The sequence below is a fragment of the Berghia stephanieae genome, chromosome 10, assembly GCF_034508935.2.
Source record: "Berghia stephanieae isolate SIO BIC M18660-M18661 chromosome 10, UCSD_Bste_1.3, whole genome shotgun sequence".
Lineage (NCBI taxonomy): Eukaryota > Metazoa > Mollusca > Gastropoda > Nudibranchia > Aeolidiidae > Berghia > Berghia stephanieae.
The window spans coordinates 8,642,948-8,668,581 of record NC_088369.1 but is presented as its reverse complement, the minus strand read 5'-3'; the positions used below and the strand labels follow the sequence as shown (position 1 = coordinate 8,668,581).

At 37.7% G+C, this 25,634-nt stretch overlaps 1 protein-coding gene across 3 annotated transcripts in view; it reads left to right on the top strand.

Moving 5' to 3' along the window:
* LOC144956177 (cholinesterase-like) overlaps positions 1-25,634 on the top strand; it is a 160,081-nt gene that overhangs the window by 102,986 nt on the left and 31,461 nt on the right. For all 3 annotated transcript variants that reach the window (XM_078886577.1, XM_078886578.1, XM_078886576.1), the window contains 2 exons: positions 17,748-19,363; positions 25,307-25,491. In XM_078886577.1, the coding sequence (XP_078742703.1) occupies positions 17,835-19,363; positions 25,307-25,491 (1,714 nt within the window). In that variant the 5' untranslated portion in view covers positions 17,748-17,834. The remainder of the gene's footprint in view (positions 1-17,747; positions 19,364-25,306; positions 25,492-25,634) is intronic.

Here is a 25,634-nt window from a genome sequence, read left to right as displayed (position 1 = left end):
CCGAAAATTATGTGTAAACCTAAACGTGTATAATCTGATCAAGAAAATCGTGTGATAACTAGTCACCCATTTGGCGGTATGAAAACAATAACAATGATCAGAGAGGGGTCGATTCCATTGACGTCACTGTTTATAAACAACCAACTATGTTTGTCCGAGCACGTGTGAGGGTGTGTATTGATTGGTCAAAAATCTACTGGTTAATTGATGGTGTGCTTTTAGATAAAATGCTCACAACCTCCCCCAGCCAGATACAACGTAACAACACACACGGCTTTGTGTAACCTTGAGCGTATAGATAGTATGCGCTTGGCTAAGAAGCTCATAACATTGCCATCCGGAAGTATGACGGACCAACACACAAAACTGTGTGTATCCATGAACGTTTATAGTCGGGTTAATACAGTTCAGTGAGCATTACTCATAAACGCGGATGGCAAAAAACAATAACAAAGAGCCGAGTGACGTCATCTTCGAACTATCTATATTGACACTATGCGCTTAGTAATTAGATAGAATGAAGGTAGTTGACGTCACTCGGGACTTTGTTATTGATTTTTGCCATCCACGTTTATGAGTAATTCTCACTAAACTGTATTATCCAGACTATAAAAGTTCATGGTTACACAGAGTTTTGTGTTATATTTCTGGATGGCAATGTTGTGAGCTTCTTAGCCAAGCGCATACTTTCTATAATAACCGCCAACCGGATGTAGATAGAACGAAATTAACGTCACTCTGGTCTTTGTTATTGTTTTTTTATCCAGCCGTTTTAATGATTAATTCTCACTTAACTGTATTAGGGCTAACCCACACCGGAGACTGACTGACTCCGACGATCCGGCACTGCCGTCCTCTGCCGACTTCCGGATAAAGACGTCGGGCACGGACAAAATACTAAGAATAAAGAGAAGGGCCTATAGACCTACCCAAACCAAGCCCGCAAAAACAAAAAAAAAAAACAAAAAAAAAACAGCAGCGGACGTCGTGTGCTTGGTATGGGTAGGTCTTGTTTTGTTTTGTTTTGTTTTGTTTGTTTGTTTTTGTTTTTTTTTGTTGTTGTTGTTTTTGTATGTGTGTGTGTGTTTGTTTGTTTTTTTGTTGTTTGTTTTTTTGTTTTTTTTTTTTGTATTGTTTTGTTTTGTTTTTTGATTTTCATTTGTCTTTTTGCCAAACTGAAAAAGTATTTTGACATGATAGGGCGGGTGGATATACTGCTGTTTGGGCGTGAGTGGTGGCGTGGTCATCAGATTGCCAACGGGTGAGCAGCCAAGCAATACCCAATGGAAATGATTGGGGGATAGGGTATCCGACTTTGAAATTGACCACTGTTATCACGATGGGAGTGGGGGTGTTGGGGGGGGGGGGCGGGGGGTGTTGTAGGTAAACCAAGTATAGAAACTGGTGACGAGGAGTTGCTTGAAAGTTGACGACGTTTGGCTGTGTGATTTTAGTGTTGTTGTTGTTATTATTGTGGATATTTTTCGTACGTGCTGTACTGTTGTTGTTGTGTTGTGTTGTTTTTGTGTTGTTTTGTGTTTTGTTCGTTTGTTGTCTGTTGTTGCTTTGTTGTGTTGTTGTTGATTGTTGTTGTGTTGTTGTTGTTATTGTGTTATTCATGTTATTGAACTTATGATAAAGGTCTTCAGTAAGAAGATTGAGTTTTGTGCTTAGGATTTCTTAATAATTTCATTTTACAACTTATCTAGTTTGTTTCAACAAAAACAAAAACAAAAACTTAATTGCTACTGTTTAGTTATCTTGGTGGTGATGGTGATAGCTATGTTGGTAGAGCCCCCGCATCCCCACCCCCCACCCCCTCTGTCCACTCACTCAGCAGTCATTTTGTAGCTTAGTGTGTTAGACCTGGCGGAAAGTATTTTGCGATAGACCAGCGTCCTATCTGAAGGGTTGTAAGCCATTGCTATTGTCCGTATGGCTCTAAAGGACTACTTACCTTTTGATATTGTGTTGTGAAAGCATTTTTAAACAATGCTAGATTTTATCCTCCCCCCCCCCCACCCACCCAGTTACCAGCCATTTTCAGGATTTTTCCCAAAACCTCTCATCCAACTAACACAAAAATAGATTTTTTATCACTCAGACACAATGGCAGTAAGTTCTTGAGATAAATAATTTCTTTAGCAAAACATGCTCTACAAAACACTGTTCATTTTCTTTTAAATTTTATGATGTACGAAAGAAATTTGAATAAGAAAAATGTTGATTGTATCGTAACGAATGTGACGATTTTCCAATAGTTGGTAAGGACAAGGTTAGATCGTACTTACAATAAGTCTTCAAAGTTAATAGTTTGAAAAAAAAAGGCCTTAAAAAAGAACCTAACTGGCGCTCTAAAAACAAGACAAAAGAGCGGAATATCGTCGACTTCATTCCTTCTTTATAGTGAAAAAAGTGTTCTCTATAGTGAAAAAAGTGTTTTCTATAGTGAAAAAAGTGTTCTCTATAGTGAAAAAAGTGTTCTCTATCGTGAAAAAAGTGTGATGTCAAAAACTGGTTCCTATCTCATTGAAAGTGTAAAACCACTCTTCCGGGAGACTGAATACATACCTCGTGTAATTACATACTCTTGTTTCAGAGTGATGGTGTCATATTGTCTAGTCTAAATATATGCTGGACATCAATAAAGATCATCCATCCTTGCTCTTTTACGTCACATAATCCTTAGATTCTGTCTATACATACTGCTACTAAAATAGTTATGCCAACTTGTGATTCAGTGCGGCTATGTGGTCTAGTGGTATGCCACTCGCTTTCGGATCGGAAGGTCCTGGGTTCGAGCCTCGCTCAGCGCATAGTTGAGTCCTTGGTTACTCGCATTCTCTCACCGTACTCAGGTGTAAAATGAGTACCTGGCCGTTAACAGCCTTGTCTCTGTCGGAAAAAAATAAATTGTAATGTCGCCTAACAGGCATCATGTCTCGTTCTACATGTTACATGTTGCTGTTTGCCAGGGACCCCTTGCATGTTTAGTGGAAATTGCGCTATATTTTTTTTTAAAAAGCTCAATTCAATCATATGTAAGTTATTCATTTGTAGTCCTCCAAAGGATTGGTTACATACACACTTCCGATGATTTAGGTACCTACAAAGTAGAAGGTGTGACGTCACGACTTTTCTTTCCTATTACAAACGTAGAGCCACCATGTGTACATACAGAGATTATTTCACTTTGGCTATGAACTTACTGTGAACCTAATACTGCCAAATTCCGAATAAACGGTGAACCTAATACTGCCAAACTCCGAATAAACGGTGAACCTAATACTGCCAAACTCCGAATAAACGGTGAACCTAATACTGCCAAACCCCAAATAAACGGTGAACCTAATACTGCCAAACTCCAAATAAACGGTGAACCTAATACTGCCAAACTCCGAATAAACGGTGAACCTAATACTGCCAAACTCCGAATAAACGGTGAACCTAATACTGCCAAACTCCGAATAAACGGTGAACCTAATACTGCCAAACTCCGAATAAACGGTGAACCTAATACTGCCAAACTCCGAATAAACGGTGAACCTAATACTGCCAAACTCCGAATAAACGGTGAACCTAATACTGCCAAACTCCGAATAAACGGTGAACCTAATACTACCAAACTCCGAATAAACGGTGAACCTAATACTGCCAAACTCCGAATAAACGGTGAACCTAATACTGCCAAACTCCGAATAAACGGTGAACCTAATACTGCCAAACTCCGAATAAACGGTGAACCTAATACTGCCAAACTCCGAATAAACGGTGAACCTAATACTGCCAAACTCCGAATAAACGGTGAACCTAATACTGCCAAACTCCGAATAAACGGTGAACCTAATACTGCCAAACTCCGAATAAACGGTGAACCTAATACTGCCAAACTCCGAATAAACGGTGAACCTAATACTGCCAAACTCCGAATAAACGGTGAACCTAATACTGCCAAACTCCGAATAAACGGTGAACCTAATACTGCCAAACTCCGAATAAACGGTGAACCTAATACTGCCAAACTCCGAATAAACGGTGAACCTAATACTGCCAAACTCCGAATAAACGGTGAACCTAATACTGCCAAACTCCGAATAAACGGTGAACCTAATACTGCCAAACTCCGAATAAACGGTGAACCTAATACTGCCAAACTCCGAATAAACGGTGAACCTAATACTGCCAAACTCCGAATAAACGGTGAACCTAATACTGCCAAACTCCGAATAAACGGTGAACCTAATACTGCCAAACTCCGAATAAACGGTGAACCTAATACTGCCAAACTCCGAATAAACGGTAAACCCTAATACTGCCAAACTCTGAATAAACGGTGAACCTAATACTGCCAAACTCCGAATAAACGGTGAACCTAATACTGCCAAACTCCGAATAAACGGTGAACCTAATACTGCCAAACTCCGAATAAACGGTGAACCTAATACTGCCAAACTCCGAATAAACGGTGAACCTAATACTGCCAAACTCCGAATAAACGGTGAACCTAATACTGCCAAACTCCGAATAAACGGTGAACCTAATACTGCCAAATTCCGAATAAACGGTGAACCTAATACTGCCAAACTCCGAATAAACGGTGAACCTAATACTGCCAAACTCCAAATAAACGGTGAACCTAATACTGCCAAACTCCGAATAAACAGTGAACCTAATACTGCCAAACTCCGAATAAACGGTGAACCTAATACTGCCAAACTCCGAATAAACGGTGAACCTAATACTGCCAAACTCCGAATACACGCATTTTCTTTCTTTCTTTCTTTTGTTACGTTTTTCTTTTCTTTTTTTTTTTTTTTCTTTTTTTTTTCTCTTTTTATTTTTACTTATTTATTTTTTGGTTAAAAAAAAAAACAATTTTTAATTCATATTATCTAAAGATTGCCATGATCTCTGATTTCTCGACTTGTCAAAAATTCTAAAATCTGAAAATTTAAATGGATCTTTGAAGTCTTAATTTTGTTGATTTTTGACAAGTTATGTGTGGAGATAGGGGATTATTTTAATATCCATATGAATATCATTTGAATTTTTACGTTTTAATCTTGCCAAAATAAGAAAAAAGGTATTACACAGTATATCCGTGGATGTCCGAATACCAAATCATTGCCAATGTGAGGGCATTGACCCTAGACGAAAATGTGTAACTCTTTTAACTCTCTCCTTACCAGTGATTTCAGTATTTTCCCAAAATGGCAGGCTTACCTAGCAGAAAAAAAATGATTTTTTAAAACTCAAACAAGCTGTCTACAAAACAACTTTATGTTCTTATTAACTAAACAAAGATCATTCTTTAAAGTTTGTGATGTACAAAATAAATCTGAATAAGAAGAGATGTATATTGTGTCGTAACAACAAATCTGATGATTTTGCTGTAGGTGATAAGGAGAGGGTTAACCAAAAGAAAAAAAAATGAGGTCTGTTACTCGTGAAAAACGAGAGGTGTAATATTCCAGTCTGTATAGATAGTATGCAGATGACGTCACTCAGGCCTTTGTTATTGTTTTTGCCATCCGCGTTTGTGAGTTGTTCTCACTAAACTGTATTAACCAGACTATAAAAGTTCATGGTTACACAGAGTTTTGTGTGTTGGTCCCTTATACTTCCGGATGGCAATGTTGTGAACTCCTTGGCCAAGCGCATTCTATCTATAGATAGTATGCAGATGACGTCACTCAGGCCTTTGTTATGGTTTTTGCCATCCGCGTTTGTGAGTTGTTCTCACTAAACTGTATTAACCAGACTATAAAAGTTCATGGTTACACAGAGTTTGTGTGTTGGTCCGTTATACTTCCGGATGGCAATGTTGTGAACTCCTTGGCCAAGCGCATTCTATCTATATAGTAGGATGTATATGTAACCGATCGTCTCAAAAGGGTATTGTATCGGTTCTAAAAATAAAATTTAAGCCTTACTTATTGATTGTAGTATGAGTTAAAGTAAAATGCTCAAGAGATCTATCCGCCAGATGAATCGTACCACTATACAAAACGATGTGTAACCTTAAAAGTTTTATAGTCTGACAGAGACAATGTAGTGAGAACTAATCATCAAACTGGTGGTATAAATGCAACAACAAAGAGTTAATTGGCGTCATTTTTATTCATTTTATAGATAGTATGCGCTTGGCCAAGAAGCTCACAACATTGCCATCCGGAAGTATAACGAACTAACACACAAAACTCTGTGTAACCATGAACTTTTATAGTCTGGATAATACAATTAAGTGAGAATACTCATAAACGCGGATGGCAAAAAACAATAACAAAGACCCGTGTGACCAATTTCATTCTATCTATAGATAGTTCGAAGTTGACGTCACTCGGGTCTTTGATTTTGTTTTTTGCCATCCGCGTTTATGAGTAATTCTCACTAAACTGTATTAACCAGACTATAAACGATCATGGTTACATACAGTTTGTGTGTTGGCTAGTTATACTTCCGGATGACAATGTTGTGAGTTTCTTAGCCAAGCGCATACTATCTACATAGGCAGATTTTTTTTAATTACAGGACGTAAAAGACCGGGAATGGATAATCTTTGTTGACGACCAGCATTTCTTTAGGCTAGAAAATAGGATGCCGTCACTCTGAAACCGGAAGATAAATTGCACAAGTTGAGCTGTTATATAGCGCAATATCCACTAAACGTGCTCAAAGCGCTTTACATGGGGTGCCTGGCCAACAGCAACACGTAACATGTAGGACGTGAAATGGCGCCTGTTAGACGATATTACAATTTTTTCCGGACAAAGACAACGCTGTTAACGGCCAGGTACTCTTTTTACACCCGAGTACGATGAGAGAATGTGAATTAAGAGCCTTATCCAATGACTCAACTATGCGCCAGCAAGGCTCAAACCCAGGGCTTTCCGATCCGAAAGCGAGTGTCATACCATAAGACCACATAACCGCACAAGGTATGAATCCAGTCCTCCGGAGGAGTGGTTTCATATTTCCAAGGAGATTAGAATCAGTATTTTGACATCTTACCAGTCCGCTTCAGTTTGGTACTAAAAATATAAAAATTTGAGCTTTATATAGAGCAATATCCACTTAATGTGCTCAAAGCGCTTTATAAGGGGTCCCTGGTCAACAGCAACATTTAACATGTAGGACGGGACATGCCGCCTGTTATGCGATATTACATTTTTTCGGACAAAGACAAAGCTGTTAACGGCCAGGTACTCATTTTACACCCGAGTACGGTGAAAGAATTGAAGTAAAGAGCCTTTTCCAATGACTCAAATATGCGCCAGCGAGGCTCAAACCCAGGACCTTCCGATCCGAAAGCGAGTGTCATACCACTAGACCACATAGCCGCACAAGGTATGTATGTATGTATCCAGTTCTCCGGTGGACTGGTTTCATAATGTTTCCAAGGAGATAAGAATCAGTATTTTGACATCTGACCAGTCCGCTTCAGTTTGGTACTACATACTACGTGGAAATGAAATATACATGAAGCAATTGAGTTGAAAGTTAAAATAGTTAGACTGGGGATAATGTATGTGATCTGAAATTTAAGAATGGTTACAATTAAGAACGGAAATCTTTATGAATATTTTAAATGGTCAGAATTTGGAGATTGAAGTTTAATGAATTTTAATAATGGTCAGAATTGGGACATTGGAGTTTTTAAAAAGTTGAGAATTGTCAGAATTAGGAAATTGGGGTTTTATAAATGTTTTAAAAAATTGACAGAATTGGGAAATTGGGTTTTATAAGTGTTAAGAATTGTCAGAATTAGAAAATATGGGTTTTATAAATGTTAAGAATTGTCAAAATTTGGAAAGTGGAGTTTTATCAATTTTAAGAATGGTCAGAATTGGGAAATTGATATTTCAAAAACTTTAGTACCAAGTTTATGGCAACATGAAAACGTTTTGAGACAACAGGTCACAATATGAAGTATCTATCTCCACGACGGCGTGGACCAGGACGGAATTACGTAGTAGTGGAACCGTTGAAAGCATCCCTTCTTCGCCATAATAAGTAATTATCATTTACAGAGGAATAATCCCACTGTGGAATCACATTACACTTGGCTAGCCATGTGTTAACCCATCTGCACCTTATAGCACTAATCATAGAATTGTAACGAGTAGAGATGGTTGTAAGTGTAAAGTGTAAACATGCATTGGGCAGGGGCAGGGGCAGGGGAGGGGGGGGGGTACTTTTGAGTTGCCAGATTGATATTTTTCATTGTTAAATTTTAAACAATAAGGCATTTGTGATCTATTGTACGGTTATGCGGTTTGTCTTGTTGTATGACACTCGCTTTCGGATCGGAAGGTCCTGGGTTCGAGCATCGCTCAGCGCTTAGTTGAGTCCTTGGAAAAGACGCTTTACTTAGTGTGAGTAAAGAGCCTTTTCCAACGACTCAACTATGCGCGGAGCGGGGCTCGAACCCAGGACCTTCCGATCTGAAAGCGGGTGTCATACAACTAAACCACATAGCCAATCAAGACAATGATAATATAAAAACATCGAATTCTAGATTTTTGTTAACTTCAACGTGCATTGAGTTCAACATCGATAATAATTCTTAAGTAAATTTGACATGTAAAATGTTCGGTATGGTATTCTAATGTGATTTTGTTTTGGGCAATTTTTTCACACTACAAAAACTACCCGGCAAACTAGAAGAGAAAATAATTATGCACGCAGACAGATATGATGCATGCGTCCCTGAGCAGCTCTAATGAAATTGCAGCAAGATTACTGGGATGTAACCACAGATACGCAAGTGTCCAGGGACAACACTGCTAGGGATCGTTCTGATGTAAATGAACTAGATTTACTTATTTACTATCTTAACAACCCAAGGCAGTCTTATCTCTTTTAACTCACTCAACCCTAACACCGACTATATCCGTAGTTTACCCGGGTTACTTTTACCCCATGCCAATTTATTACAATTTTCCTGAGACAAATTATAGGCGTCGTATCAAAGCTAATGTTTTTTAGTTTTTACATGTTAATGACAGATGAATAAAACTATCTATGTACATGATCATTTTTAATACCTCTTTTTCTAATTTTGAAAAGTAGCAAAAATCTCTAGGATTGAGTGAGTTAACCCTCTCCTTACCACCTACAACTAAATCGTCACATTTGTTAGGACACAATATACATATTTTCTTATTCGGATTTATCTTGTACATCACAATGCTCTTTGTTTAATCGATAAGAACATAAAGTTGTTTCAATTTTTTTCTGCTGGGTAATTTTTGGGAAAATACTGAAAATGATCGGTAAGGTGAGAGTTAAAATTAAGCTAATTGCTTTTACCAACAATTTCTAGTGACTTTTTTTTTCTTTAGACAGGAAGTCCCGAGTACCAAATAGCTCAGTTGGTAAAGCACTCGCTTCACACGCAAAGGGACCGGGATCGATCTCGGGTGAAGTTGAGATTTTGTTTCTGACACCCCCCCCCCCCCAATCCCCTGTCTATCCAGCAGTGATTGGGTAGTTGGGTCTGACAGAACTGACGGAAAGTACTTTGCGAGAGACAAAAAATTAAAGAATAGCAAATTGCTACTGTCAGTTTAACCTGAAAGATAGTGTGCGCTTGGCTAAGAATCTCATAACATTGCCATCCGGAAGTATAACGAAGTTCAAGGTTACACAGGGTTTTGTGTGTTGGTCCGTTATACTTCCGGATGGCAATGTTGTGAACTTATTAGCCAAGCGCATACTATCTATAGTCTGGTTAATACAGTTTAGTGAGAATTACTCATAAACTCGGATGGCAAAAAACAAACAAACCAATAACAAAGACCCTAGTTACGTCAAATCATTGTATCTATAGAAAACAGGATAAACCGTAGCCATCGTTAACATATAAATAGTATGCAGATGACGTCACTCAGGCCTTTGTTATTGTTTTTGCCATCCGCGTTTGTGAGTTGTTCTCACTAAACTGTATTAACCAGACTATAAAAGTTCATGGTTACACAGAGTTTGTGTGTTTGTCCGTTATACTTCCGGATGGCAATGTTGTGAACTCCTTGGCCAGGCGCATTCTATCTATAGCCTGACACTAGAACCGTAGCCATCGTTAACTTTTTAGCCTGACATGACTGACCAAAAAATGACGTCAAAATGCCAGTCTTTGGCGACAAGAGAAAACAAATCGTGAGTTGTATTCAATAGTTCAACCAATGGGACCCCTTGTTTCCATGAGCTCTACTAACGACAAATCACTATGCGGTGTAAAAACCAAATAATGGCGTCAAAATGCCAGTCTTTTTGGGTTTCAGTGTCAGGCTATAACATAACGATGGCTACGCTAGAACCCTCTGGGATTGGCAGTTTGACGTCTTTTTTAGGTTTTGTAGCGTCTAGTGAGTTGTCGTTAGTATAGATAGTATGAAGTTCATAACATTGCCATCCGGAAGTAAAACTGGCCAACACACAAAACTGTGTGTAACCTTGAAGGTTTATAGTCTGGTTATTACAGTTTAGTGAAAGTACTCATAAACGCGGATGGCAAAAAAAAACAATAACAAAGACATTAGTGACGTCATCTTCGAACTATCTATAGCTCAAGGAAACAAGTTATTTATTGGTTGAACTATTGACTACAACTCACGATTTGTTTTATTTGAATCATTTGATGTTTAACATATATATTTGTCCTACATGTTATAGATATCCTAAATTTTCATCTTGTAGAACAGTGCGTGGTAATTAAATTACAAATTGATTAATGCTATTCCAATATGATAAATTTTGTGGATCTAGGCGCTATATTAATACATTCATTCATTCATTCTTTTGTGGCAAACGACTTGTCTTTTGACGTCATTTTTTGGTCAGTGTCAGGCTAAAACTTTACGATGGCTACGGATAATCTCCGAATCTATGGCCCTCATGGTTCTGATGGACTACTTTTTTAGACATCGTCTTGAAGGCCGGTTCGTTACATTGCTGTGAAGAAAGATTTCTTTTATAATATTGTTTTGACTCACTCAACCCTAACACCGACTATATCCGTAGTTTACCCGGATTACTTTTACCCCATGCTTATTTATTACATTTTTCTGAGACGAATTATAGGCGTTGTCTCAAAGCGAATGTTTTTAGTTTTTGCATGTTAATGATAGATGAATAAAACTATTTAGTATGCACATGCTCATTTTCAATACATTTTTTTCCAATTTTGAAAAGTAGCAAAACTCTATGAATGAGTGAGTTAACTTTTATAAGTCGTGTTATTCGTTTGGAGTTTGCAAGCTTTTCTCGAACGCTTCCTCCATGCTAATTGGTTTGGAGAACATTCATGCAAACCCAAATGTTGTTTTCGAATAATTTTGGCAAATATACCCTTCGAACAATAAAAGTCAGTTAATTAATACTAAAAACTTGCTGGAAGTACGAGATAGAAAATGACTTGGAATAAAAAGGTTGCGATCATAATTTAAAATTACACCTGTTAACCGACGTCCGTTTAGCAATACGCTTCAACAGTCGTGACGTCACTTCCCTCGTAATGACGCATGGTAACTTAGTAACTGGCTCTAAACTATCGGAATAATGGCTGACGCCCTTATGACATATTTCTCCGACAAGCATAAAAGTGTATCCAGAGGGAAAAAACCATTATAAATCTGATCATGTTTTGACTTTTACACATTCTGATCACAAGACATATGAAACGTTCTAGCCAGCATGAAGAATAAAAAGTACCGATTTTCTTTGTTTAGAACCACGATGGCCGCTGTTGCTGGGCGACGTGACACCAGACTATTGAATCCAATTCCTTATAATACAAATCCACGGTGCAAGATCAATTGTGCAAAATGATCAAATGGATAAGAAGGCATTGAACTTTCACCCATTTAGAGCCCGGCGATCGGCTTCTCGTATTTGTTTGTTTGTTTCGTGGGGAAGACATATAGCTCCTATTGCTCATCCTGTTGTATTGCTCTTCAGATAAAGCCTGGGTCGTTTGCTCTGTATTTCCTCTCGTAATTGGACCAAAGAAAAGATTTTATCTGCGGATCAATGAAGTCCCAGGTTGAGAAAATAGGTTTTTGACGAGATAAGGGTCATTTTAGTCGATCAATAGATAGTATGCGCTTGACTACGAAGCTCACAACATTTCCATCCGGAAATATATAGGACCAACACACAAAAATATATGGAACCTTTGAACGTTTATAGTCTGGTTAATACAGTTTATTGGGAATAACCCATAAACGCGGATGGCAAAAAAGCAATAACAAAGACCTGAGTGACGTCAACCTCATACTGTCTTTATTTGAAGGATGTGTTTTCTGGCCAAAATATGTTTTTAATATATTTATTCAGAATACCACAGAATATAGGGAAACTCATTTTCTTATATTTCTTATGTTATTATAGTTGTCTTCTCTATATTCATTGCCTTCTTTTTTAGATATTGACCACGGAAACTTAATTTTCCTTCACGCTGCTATACTTTACTTTCACCATCCTTAAGAAATAAATCCGTATAGATTGCGGGCGGAAACAAGAATGTGTTAAAAATAGATTCGATGGCCAAGGGCAAAGACAGGAAGCTAAGCCGCCTACACATCCATATATGGACTATGTAAACAAACCATGGGGCGTGGATATTGTTTGTTTCCGGTCCGGGTTTTTCAATATTAGACACCTATTATCGATTCGGACTGTTTTCATTAGAGAAGCAGTGTGTCCGGAGATAGACCTGCTTACTTGAAAATTTAATAATTCGCAGTTTTTAGGAGACAGAAATAGATGCATTGCGTTTACCAAAAAAGCTCATAACCTCCGCCTGCTGACTTTTTAACGGACCAACACACAAAACTATGTCTAACATTCAACGTTTATAGATAGAAAGAAGTTGACGTCACGCGGGTCTTTGTTATTGTTCTTTTTTTTTTGCCACCCACGTTTATGAGCAATTCTCACTAAACTGTATTTTATCCAGACTATAAAAGTTCATGGTTACACATAGTTTTGTTTTGTGTGTTTGTCCGTTAGACTTTCGGATGGCAATGTTGTGAGTTTCTTAGCCAAGCGCATACTATCTATAGTCTGATTGATTCAATTTAGTGAGAAAAATGTCTTCTTTTTTTTTAGATTTCCATTATAACAATGAGCCCATAATGAATTGGGTTATCAGACCTGTAAATAAGTCCACATCGTCCAAAGCCCATAGAGGCGGAGTTTGTCCCGGTTTCTACAGAAGGAACGAAAGTGACGTCACCCAGCTCTTTGTTATTGTTGTTTTAGCCAATCATTTTAAAGATTAGTTCTCACTAAATTGTATCAGTCAGTTTATAAACGTTGCACACAGTTTTTGGATTTCGGTACGTTATATATGGCTGACGGAATATTTGAGTATTTTACATAAATGCATAACACCAATAACGATTAACCATAAAATAGCAATTTGTTTACAATTTTTCACTTTACCGCGAAGTATTTTTCGTCAGACCTAATAGACCCAGCAACCCAATCAGTATTTGATGTTCGGGTAGGGAAGGGGGTCGGGGAGGGGGGGGGGGGGAGGGGTCAGAAAAAATATATTTCACACGGAATCTATTCCGAATACTCTACCAACTGTACGATCTGAACCGTCCAAGAGTACACCAAAATGCATCAACAACAAATCAAAGCCTGATTCAAGAGGAGATAACTAGCCGGTCTTCCGGTGCCTTCGATGGCGAGTGTTTAGAGTAGTCGTTCTTTGATAACAGATAATCATTGTCGGTCCAATAGTCAAGTCCTTCCACCCACACACCCAAATACGGCTCTGTCAACAAGCCATAGGCTCTCGAGTTAGTTCCGGTCATAGTCTTGAATTTCGAGAGATTGGAATTACAGTGGAAAATGGTTGATCCGATAATGGCTACGTCGAGAAATTTGATAGAAACAGAAAACAAATTTGACCCATTCCGTGCGTCATTCTGATAATTATATTGGAATTAATTTCATGAAGAAATTAAATTTGTAGTCCCAAAAAAAAAACAAAAAAAAAAAAACAACATAAACAACAACAAAAACGTGAGCTTTTATATTGCGCAGTATATAATAAACGTGCTCAAGGAGCTGTAAAATCATCAGCAACACTAAACGTGAGAAATGAAGCCTCTTAGGCGATATTACAGGGGATTTTTTTTTTTCAAAGAGAAACAACGCTGTTAAAGACCAGTTATTCATTTTAAAACTTATTACGGTGAGAGATTATGAGTAAAAAAGCATTTTCCAAGAACTCAACTATGCGCCGTCAGAGCGGGACTCGAACCTAGGACCTTCGGAAAGCAAGTGTCATACCACTAGGCCACATAGCCGAACAAGAGACTTTAATTAATTTTCTATGTTTTATTGATGAGATTGAAATGCAATTTATTCAAATAACAAATCTAAAATTTCCAATTTCTTGTCATTTTAAATTTAAAAGCATCCATTTTAGGCATCTCGGTGATCCCAACAGACATAAAACCGTTCAGGGGTCAAGGTCACGAAATTGTTGAGTAACCAAAGCCTTAAACCTCAAAGTTAGCTCCGGTGATAGTCTTGAAATTCAAATTGAAAAGACTCCAGAACTAAAAATACACATTTTGATGATTTTAGCTAATCAGTTAATCAGTGAGGGGGCTCCGATAGATCAGTTGGTAGAGCACTCGCTTCACAAGCAAATAAAAACAAAACAGGGACTGAAATCGATCCCGGGTGCAGTCGAGATTTTTTTCACCCAACAGTGATTGGGTAACAGGGTCTGTTAGATCTAGCGGAAAGTACTTTGCGATAGACTAGCGTCCTATACAAAGGGTAGCAAGCAATTGCTGTTGTCTGTTTCACGCTATAGACTCCGGCTCCATGGGTCTAATGGCTCTGAAAGACTACAAAATAAAAGTTAATCAGTGCGGCTGTGAGGTCTAGTGGTATGACACTTATTGCCTTTCGAAGGTCGTGTGTTCGAGTCCTGCTTTGAACGGCGCATATTTGAGTCCCTGGAACAGGCTCTTTAATCACATTCTGTCACCTGACTCAGGGGTAAAATGAGTAACTGGCAATTAACAGCGTTGTCTCACCCTGTACGTTAAGTGTTCGGATCGGAAGGTCCTGTGTTCGAGCCTCGCTCGGCGCACAGTTTGTAAAAGACTCTTTACTCATATTTTCTCACCGTACTCAGGTGTAAAACGAGGAAAGAAAACATCGTTGTCTCTGCCGGAAAAGAATTGTATTTTCGCCCAACAGGCGTCCTGTCTCGTTTTTGCTTTAGGTCAGGAACCCTTTGTAAAGCGCTTTGAGCACGTTTAGTGGATATTCCGCTTTATATAAAGGCTTAAGTTGTAAACTTAAAGAATAATAACTTTAGTTTATTCACCAATAATTTAAATGAAAAACAGAATATAATATCTACATCCTTTTTCTCAATACTACAGTTTCATTTTTTTTTGTAATAATAACAATAATAATAATAGTAATAATAATAATAATAATAATAATAATATAATAATAATAATATAATAATAATAATAATAATAATAATATAATAATAATAATAATGATGATGATGATGATGATGATGATGATATAATAATAATAATAATAATAATAATAATAATATTGATGATGATGATGATAATAATAATAATAATAATAATAATAATAATAATAATAATAATAATAATAATAATAATAATAATAATAATAATAATAATAATAATAATAATAAAATAAAAAAGAAAGAAGAAGAAGAAGAAGAAAGAAGAAGAGAAGAAGAAGAAGAAGAAGAAGAAGAAGAAGAAGAAGAAGAAGAAGAAGAAGAAGAAGAAGAAGAAGAAGAAGAAGAAGAAGGGGAAGAAGAAGAAGAATTTATTCAGATTGAGTATTATTGAGTGCGGCTATGTGGTCTAGTGGTATGACACTCGCTTTCGGATCGGAAGGTCGTAGGTTCGAGCCTCGAGTTCGGCGCATAGTTGAGTCCTTGGAGAAGGCACTTTACTCACATTCTCTCACCGTACTCAGGTGTAAAACGAGTACCCGGCCGTTAACAGCGTTGTCTTTGTCCAAACAAAAATTTGTAATATCGCCTAACAGGCGTCATGTCCCGTTCTAAATGTTACGAGTTGCTGTTTGCCCTTGTAAAGCGCTTTGAGCACGTTTAATGGATATTGCGCTATATAAAAGCTCAAGTTTTTTTTTTGTTGTTTTTTTTTTTTAATTATAAATTCGTGAAAATAAGTTAAGATAATGATGAAAAATTGAAAAATAATATATATATTATTTGTAATAATTGAATAAAATGCGAAGATATTATCTGGTTTTTGTATAAGATCAAAATTATATAAGCTTAAGTAAGGTCTATTCCTTAAAATTATTTTTACTTTAAAAACCTGTTTAATGTTAATTATCTTATAAATGTAAATATTGCTGCTCAAAGCTCGAAGAAATAAATAACAATGTGAAATTGAATGTAAGCTTCAATTTAATATACGAAAATAGATAAAAATGGACGTTTCGGGTTTCCTCTTTATCAACAAAACAGAATGAATGAAACGCTACAGACGAATGAGATAATGTGGTGGTGGCGTTGTTAAGGTGAATAAACAAAAGAATTGATGGGCAGGAATCATCCATGTTGTCCAAGTGAGCAAATTGGGGGTTAAAATTCTTGAAGCAAGGCTTGAACCCGGGACCTTCCGGGTCACAGTAAAATGCCTTAACCACTCTGCCAGGTCGGAGGGAGATTGATTTTCCTTATATTTGCCTCTTGATTTTATTTGTTTGGTTGGTTATTTTTTTTTTCTTTTTTTTTTTTTTTTTTTGCTTTTGTTTGCTTGTTTGGCTGTTCCTCGTGCTTTTGTTGTTTGTTGTTTTTTTGTTGTTTTTTTTTCAGGGGGTTGTTGCTTTTGTTTGTTTTAATTTAGTTTTGTAAATTTGTTTGATTAGTTATTATTTATATCAAAAGTGCAAAAAAATAAATTTTAAAAATTCAACGAAATTAATGTAAATGGAAATGAGATTGATAAATATTGAACAGCCTGCTTTGTTTAGAAAATCTGGCCCTACAAAAGAGACGAAGCAAGGGAGAAGAAAAAAAACAAAAACATCTACCCTATTTTATTTATATATTCTATATTTGCCAGTTCTCACAAACCAATCAAATCCATTTTCTTATGACACGACATCGCAATGTTGTTGTTAATCTGGACACAAGCGCTCTTGCCCGAAGGATCGCATAATTGTCCCGTCTCCGTATTATTTATATTGTGTGTAGAAGTTGGCAACGTGTTTCAATCTTCTTCTTCTTCTTCTTCTTCTTCTTCTTCTTCTTCTTCTTCTTCTTCTTCTTCTTCTTCTTCTTCTTCTTCTATTAAGGCCAAAGCTTCGGGCTGAAGACTGTATGGCCGTCTTTTCAGTAACAGGGGTTTCAGAGGGAACTATGGAGCGATTTTTTTTGAAGTCATCAATCAAAGGGGCTTGTTTACAAGTGGTTGGTAGGGAGTTCCAAAGTTGACTGAGTATTAGTTATGGTGCACTTTCTAGACTCAAAAGACATGTATCCGATGATAACATCGAGATGAAAAAAAACAACAACTCAGGGGTTACTTCCGTATGTAGGCTTTCAATCTCAAGTCGGTAAAGATGGCATTTGAGTATTGATGGTATGTGTTTAAGTAAAATATACATCATTTCTATTTCAGCTTCCTAATCTTTAGTTTTTGTTTTAAACATCTAATATACTTTCTTTCCCTCTATTTCAGGAGCCTCTACATGAATAGATGTTCAATATTTTGCCCTTTACAACCGTAGGATTGTGATCCCTACCACTCCTCCAGAGGACAACAACAATGGTGCTTGATCTGTTGCCCATAGCAACGGTTCTGTTGCTATTTCTACTCAATGACGTCATTTCCGACACAACCGTCAGACCAGTCAAAGATACGGACAAGGGTAAAGTTCAGGGCATCATCGAATGGACTCGAGGAAGCAAAATAGAGAAATATCTCGGAATTCCTTACGCAAGACCTCCTTTGGGAGATTTAAGATTCAAACCACCCGTCCAGTTAGACCCTTGGGAAGGGGTATTAGATGCTTCTCGCCTTCCAAATTCTTGTATGCAACTAAGGGATGATTATTTTGGGAACTTTACCGGTTCCACCATGTGGAATGCGAATACTCAAATCAGCGAAGACTGTTTATATTTGAGTGTATGGGTCCCACGAACACATCCGCCTTACAATAATAAATCAGTTATGGTGTTCATTTACGGAGGTAGTTTTTTCTCTGGGAGTCATACGTTAGACATCTACAATGCAAACTATCTTGTTGTGGAAAATGATGTGATATTTGTAGCGATGCAGTACAGGGTTGGATCATTGGGGTTTTTAACACTGGATACGTCAGAAGCGCCCGGAAATGCAGGGCTCTGGGATCAACGCATGGCCTTAGAATGGGTGTCGAGAAACATCCAAAGATTTGGAGGAAATCCCAACAGCATCACGTTAGTGTCGGAAAGTGCCGGATCTGTCAGTGTGGGTCTTCATCTTCTTTGCGACGTTTCTCGTGGATATTTTCACCGAGCTATCCTTCAGAGCGGAGCTCCTGAGGCAAGGTGGGGAGCGTTGTCCAAAGAGGAAATGTGGAGAAGATCCGGGGAACTGGCTAAGAATTTAGACTGCTATAAGGAAGGCAACCCAAATTATATGGTTCAGTGCATGAGAGGAAAAAATGCCACACTTTTCCCTGCTAAAGAGTTGTTTGTGTCCACAGGAATTATTCAATTTCCTTTTGTTCCCGTTGTGGATGGTGTGTTCCTAAAACAGGATCCTCAAGATCTTATACGGCGCGGGATGTTCAAAAAGGCCCCCATTCTTCTAGGCAGCAATAGTAACGAAATCACGTTTTTTCTCGTGTATTTCGACGACGTGTTCAATATAAGCCAGCGTAAGAACGGGATTAGTCGAGATGAATATCGCCGACTGTTGCCCGCACTATTCGAGTTTTATCCCCATTACCCGCACAAACTCAATAAGTTTGGACACGACGCTATTCACTACCGCTACACGAGCTGGCTCAATGCTGACGACAAAATAGCTTTCAGGCAGAGCATCGATAGCGCGGCGAGTGACGCCTACTTCGTCTGCGCCGTGAATCGTCTTGCCATAGCGTATTCCCGCTACGATCTGGACGTCTACTACTATTGGTTTGACCAGAGGTGGACAGCCAATCCCTGGCCGGAATGGATGGGTGTCCTCCACGGAGATGAATTTTGGTTCACTTTTGGACAAGCTCTTAACGAAAGTCACTCTTTTTCTGTTGAGGAAAAGCTATTGAGCAAAACTATGATGAGGTATTGGACCAATTTTGCCAAAACGGGGTAAGTTGAGTATAATGATTTGTAAAGTCCTTCAAAGCTTCAGAGCCATTCGGCCCATGGAGTCAGATTTTATCGGACAAGGGGGCTCAGAAAAAAAATATCAACTGTACCCGGGATCGATCTTGGTCCCTCAAAAAGCGATCGATTACAATGGCCATCATCTTGGGAAAAACTTTCAAACTTGGGACTTTGTGAAGTGCCGTGTTTGAAATTTTATGCCAAAAAAAAAGTGAGGTTTTATATAGTGCAATCTCCATAAACGTACTCAAAGCGTTTTACAAGTGTTGCTGGTGAACAGCAACACGTAACATGTGGAACGTGACATGTCGCCTGTTGGGCTATTTTACATTTTTTCCCCGACAGAGACAACAATGTTAACGACCAGGTACTCATTTTACACCTGAGTACGGTGAGAGAATGTGAGTAAAGAGCCTTTCTTAAGGACTCAACTATGCGCCGAACTAGGCTCGAACCCAGGACCATCCGATCCAAAAGCAAGTGTCATACTACAAGATTACAGAGCCTCAAATACCGGTCGATTAAAATAGGCATCATCTTGACAAAAACTCTCAAACCTGGGACTTCGCGAAGTGTCATGTTTGAGAGTATATGCCAAGATGAGGATCACTTCAATATCGATCGAGATTGGAGGGACGAATTTTCTGGCCAAAAATTAAGTTTTTTTTTTTTAATTGAGCTTTATATAGAGCAATATCCACTAAATGTGCTCAAAGCGCTTTACAAGGGGTCCCTGGTCAACAGCAACATTTAACATGTAGGACGGGACATGCCACCTGTCATGCGATATTACAATTTTTCAGAAAAAGACAACGCTGTTAACGACCAGGTACTCATTTTACACCTGAGTACTGTGAGAGAATGTGAGTAAAGAGCCTTTTCCAAAGACTCAACTATGCGCCGAGCGCGAGGCTCGAACCCAGTACCTTCCGATCCAAAAGCGAGTGTCATACCACAAGACCACATAGCCGCACATTTAATAGTTTATTTGTTGTTTGTTTTCACAGTAGGACAGAATAGAGAAATAGATTTAGTTGTGTTTTTCTTCTTTTTTTTTTTTTACTGCTTTAATGATTTTTTAAAAAGTCGATAGTTAATTCATGACAATTCCAGATGGCGCCTAGAAAAGGAGGTTTAGATTACTTTTTTCTACCATTAGTTTTCTCTACACAAGGCTAGGTAGGAGATCCCGATAGCTCAGTCGGTAGAGCATTTGCTTCACAAGCAAAGGGACTGAGATCGATCCCTGGCCCCCTTGTTCCCCCAGCGGTGATTATGATTATGTCGTTTGTTACATCTTTGAATTTCGACATCATTTCTTTATTTCTTTCTTTTTTGACGGGATGGGATCACTTTTGGTAGGTATTATTCTTTTAGAAATTCCCCGTTGTTTTTCGGTGGCTGCATTCTCTGTACTATACGACGTGCACCTATTTGTAGGTCTCATAACCCAATTCATTATGGGGTCTTTTTTTGTAATGGAAATCTGAAAGAAAATGACGCTAAATATTGTCCATTACAACAATGTTAAACAAGGCCCATAAGTTGTAGTTGTAGTAGTAGTAGTAGTAGTAGTAGTAGTAGTAGTAGTAGTAGTAGTAGTAGTGGTAGTAGTAGTAGTAGTAGTATAGTAGTAAGTAGTAGTAGTAGTAGTAGTAGTAGTAGTAGTGTAGTAGTAGTAGTAGTAGTATAGTAGTAGTAGTAGTTAGTAGTATAGTATAGTAGTAGTAGTAGTAGTAGTAAGTAGTAGTAGTATGTGTATTGTAGTAGTATTAGTAGTAGTAGTAGTAGTAGTAGTATAGTAGTAGTAGTAGTAGTAGTAGTAGAGTAGTAGTAGTATAGTAGTAGTAGTAGTAGTATAGTAGTAGTAGTAGTAGTAGTAGTAGTAATAGAAGTAGTAGTAGTAGTAGTAGTAGTAGTAGTAGTAGTAGTAGTAATAGTAGTAGTAGTAGTAGTAGTAGTAGTAGTAGTAGTAGTAGTAGTAGTTGTTGTTGTTTTTGTAGTAGTAGTAGTAGTAGTAGTAGTAGTAGTATAGTAGTAGTAGTAGTAGTAGTAGTAGTAGTTGTTGTTGTTGTAGTAGTAGTAGTAGTAGTAGTAGTAGTTGTAGTAGTAGTAGTAGTAGTAGTAGTAGTAGTAGTAGTAGTAGTAGTAGTAGTAGTAGTAGTAGTAGTAGTAGTAGTAGTCCTTCAGAGCCATTAGGACCATGGAGCCGGAGTATATCCCGGTTTATATAGCGTGAAACGGACAATAGTAATTGCTTGCTATCCTTTGGATAGGACGCCAGTCTATCGCAAAGTACTTTCCGCCAAATCTAATAGAATCAGCTATCCATTCATAGCTTGGTGGACGAGAGGGTCAGAAGAAAATATCGACTGCACCAGGGATCGATCTTGATCCCTTTGCGTGTGAAGCGAAAGCTCTACCAACTAACAGCACATTGGTCATGACTGAAGGGACTCCCAATTCTAACACTTATGGCTTATCTCTTCTGTATAACATTTCATAGTCATCCTTGATATCGCATCGAGTCATTTCTATTATTCCAGTATTACCTCTCATTGGAAAACCCTATCATTTCTCAGTAAATACATAGGGTATAATCGTTAATGATACTTTGAACGCGTTGAATAAACATGTCAATAACAATGTTATTCAACGATTGCAGAAGATTTTCACTAATTTTATTGGTGTGAAATATGATGTAGATCTAGATAGTCTAAAAGACTGCTAATGGCAATTAAAAATAATCTTTTAGTGCGCATGAATATAAATCCAACTTTTTTTTTTTTTTTTTGTTTTTTTTTGTTTGTTTGTTTTTTTGTCAACTTTATTATTCGCCCGTTACTAATCATTAACCAATCAGAATATTTCCTGCCATTTACCCCGTTTCGTCCCCTTGACTATTTATTTCCTGCATGAAAAGGCCTGAATACCCTTAGTACATGTCAAACACACAAATATGTCAGGCCCAGTTAATGAGTATTTCTCATAACATTTTGACATACTGATAAAGGAATTGCATCCCAAAACCTGACGACACGATGCATTTTTTTCAATCATCTGTGTTTAAATTGTGAGTTATCCTCAGGATCTGTATGCTGTTTTACTCCCGGTGATAGGCATGAACTTAAGGTGGCCATGGGTCTTCAGTTCATCGGTTGATTTAAGGGCTAAAATATAATTTATTTTAAATTTTCGAGTCAAAAATAAAACAACTGAAATATTATTCGACTGTATGTCGGGATACTTCCAAAAACACGGGAACCTTTTCAGAGGAAGACTGATCACAACACTCCCTGTGATCCTAAACAAAAACCTCACAACACTTGGACAAAGCATTAGTCTCATAACGGCAGGGGACCTTGAAAATCTGAGAACCCTAGCAGAGGACCGGCAATATTGGAGACACCTCACACAGGAAATACTGGAAACAGCCAAGGCGACCCGATCTTTCGGTCGAGACGCGAAAGGCATCTGAGTCAGTAAGTCAAGTATGTCGATGAAATAACTGAAGGCTCATACTCTAAGATAATAGTTAAAAAGGCAACTATGTCAATAGCTTGACAGGCATAGCAACAAGAGGTCCAGAGGAACTATCATTTGTCATTCAAGCAGAGGGAGAAAAACACAAATTATGGGAATCAAAGTTCCACTACCATACAATTGGTCACGAAATATCTAATAATCTTACTTGAAGGGGTGGGATAAACGTATTCTTTCATTTCTTTATATTTATTAAACTCGTTATATTTTTATCGTGCAATATATAGTAGATAAATAGCCACCTGGAACAACTACAAAAGACGACTAACTTCTACGTCATGACACAAGACCGAAGGGCTAGAGCTCAGGTGGTCGCTGGTTCGGATAAGTAAGTATCGTGCAATAACACATACTCGCAAGCTCGTGGTGTTATTTGGCACGATTTAAAAAAATACAAAGAAATGAAAAAACCGTATATTAGTCTATTACTCCTCGCCTAAAAGCTACGAATTGTAGACATTAATATAACGAGAGCGATCTATACTCATGTTTTCGTCCAAAATAGTCATCAATCACGTGATTTGTTGCTGGACAGCGATTGGACATTTCTCAATAAAGGTAACAACGCTGCGTTGTTTATGAAACTCGTAAACATACCCATGAGTCATGCTGAGCAAAATGACCTCGTGCGTGTTGGATTTTTCAAAAACTGAGAACACTTTTATCATGTAGTTAATTTTGAGGGCAAAAGGCAACGTAATGTGGGTGCACATAATATTTGCAGGTCTGTGAGGCTATGTGGTCTAGTGGTATAACACTCGCCTTCGGATTGCAATGTCCTAGGTTCGAGTTACGAGCGGCGCATAGTTGAGTCCTTGGAAAAGGCTATTTACTTACATTATCTCACCTTACTCAGGTGTAAAATGAGTAGATGGCCGTTAACATCGTAGTCTCTATCCGAAAAAATGCCATATCGCCTTACAAGCGTCATGTTTCGTCCTACATATTAAGTGTTGCTGTTGGCCAGGAACCCCGTGTAAAGCGCTTTGAGCACGTTTAGTGGATATTGCGAAGCTCAATTAATCAATTTAATAAATTAAACCAGAAGATCAGTTGCGCAATTTTTATATCCAGTCTTTTCGAGGACTGGTTTCACACTTTCAAGGAGATTCGAATCACTATTTTAACATCACATTATTGTTCCCTAATGTGGTGCTAAAATTGTTTCATTGCTATAAAGTGCTTCTTTCCTTTAATAATGATAATAATAATAATAATAATAATAATAATAATAATAATAATGATAATAATAATAATAAATAATAATAATAATAATAATAATAATATAATAATAATAATAATAATAATAATAATAATATATAATAATGATAATAATAATAAATATAATAATTAAATAATAATAAATAATAATAATAATAATAATAATAAATAATAATAATAATAATAATAATAATAATAATAATAATTCTATAACGCTAAATATCGAACCCTCAAAGAGCTTTACAATACCACTTAACAAACCATAAACACACACTCGCGTTTGGGTATCGGAAGGTCCTGAGTTCGAGCCTCGCTCGGCCCATAGTTGAGTCCTTTGAAAAGGCTCTTTGCTCAGGTTCTCTCACCGTACACAGGTGTAAAATGAATATCTGGCCGTTAACAGCGTTCTCTCTGTCCGAAAAAAAAATATTACAATATCGCTTGATGAGCGTCATGTCTCGTTCTACATGTTAAATGTTGCTGTTGGCCAGGGACCCCTTGTAAAGCGCTTTGAGCACATTTAGTTGATTTTGCGCAATATAAAAGCTTTATCTTTAAAATTTTTAATTTTAACTATGCAAGTTTTACAAAATGATATAAAAGTGACATTCAACTATTGAGAACCAAAAATTAAATTGAATAATTAACTCACCAAGCAGAAAACGCCTACAATAAAATTTTTGGAAAAGATAAGTTTTCAGCTTTTTTAGCTTTTCTTTAAATTGAGCGTTTATATAGCGCAATATCCACTAAACGTGCTCAAAGCGCTTTACAAGGGGTCCCTGGCCTCCAGCAACATTTAACATGTAGGACGCGACATGAGGCTTGTTAGGCCATATTACATTTTTTTTTTTTAGGACGAATACAACGCTGTTAAGGGCCAGGTAATCATTTTACACCTGAGTACGGTGAGAGAATGTGAGTAAAGAGCCTTCTCCAAGGACTCAACTATGCGCCGAGCGGGGCTCGAACCCATGACCTTCCGATCCGAAAGCGAGTGACATACCACATAGCTGCATATTGGCCGCGCTCTTGGGTGCACGGTGTTTCATTACACCAAAAACAAAGGCCGAATAAATAATGCTCAGTGTACATCTTGGGTTTTAGGTCTATGTGATAAACGATTTATGTCTTATTTATTTCTCTTCTTACTTTATCTAGAAACCCCAATAAGGGACCGGGAGAGATACCGGTTGACGAATGGCCTCGTTTTCACTTCAACGAGCAGATGTACATCAACCTCAGCACCAAAACAATGGCTTCCGGTCAAACCTGGGGTCAAGGGCCAAGGACACACGAATGTGCGTTTTGGGATTTTTATCTGCCGAAGCTAGTGTCAGAAACATGTGAGTTTAAACCTAGTTTATTCTTCATTGATTTTGTCATGCTTTTCATTTTGATATTTTCATCTTTTTTTCTCCTTACGTATCTTTCCCCTTCTATACTTTATACACCCAAATGTCCATTTTCTCTCTCTCTCTCTCTCTCT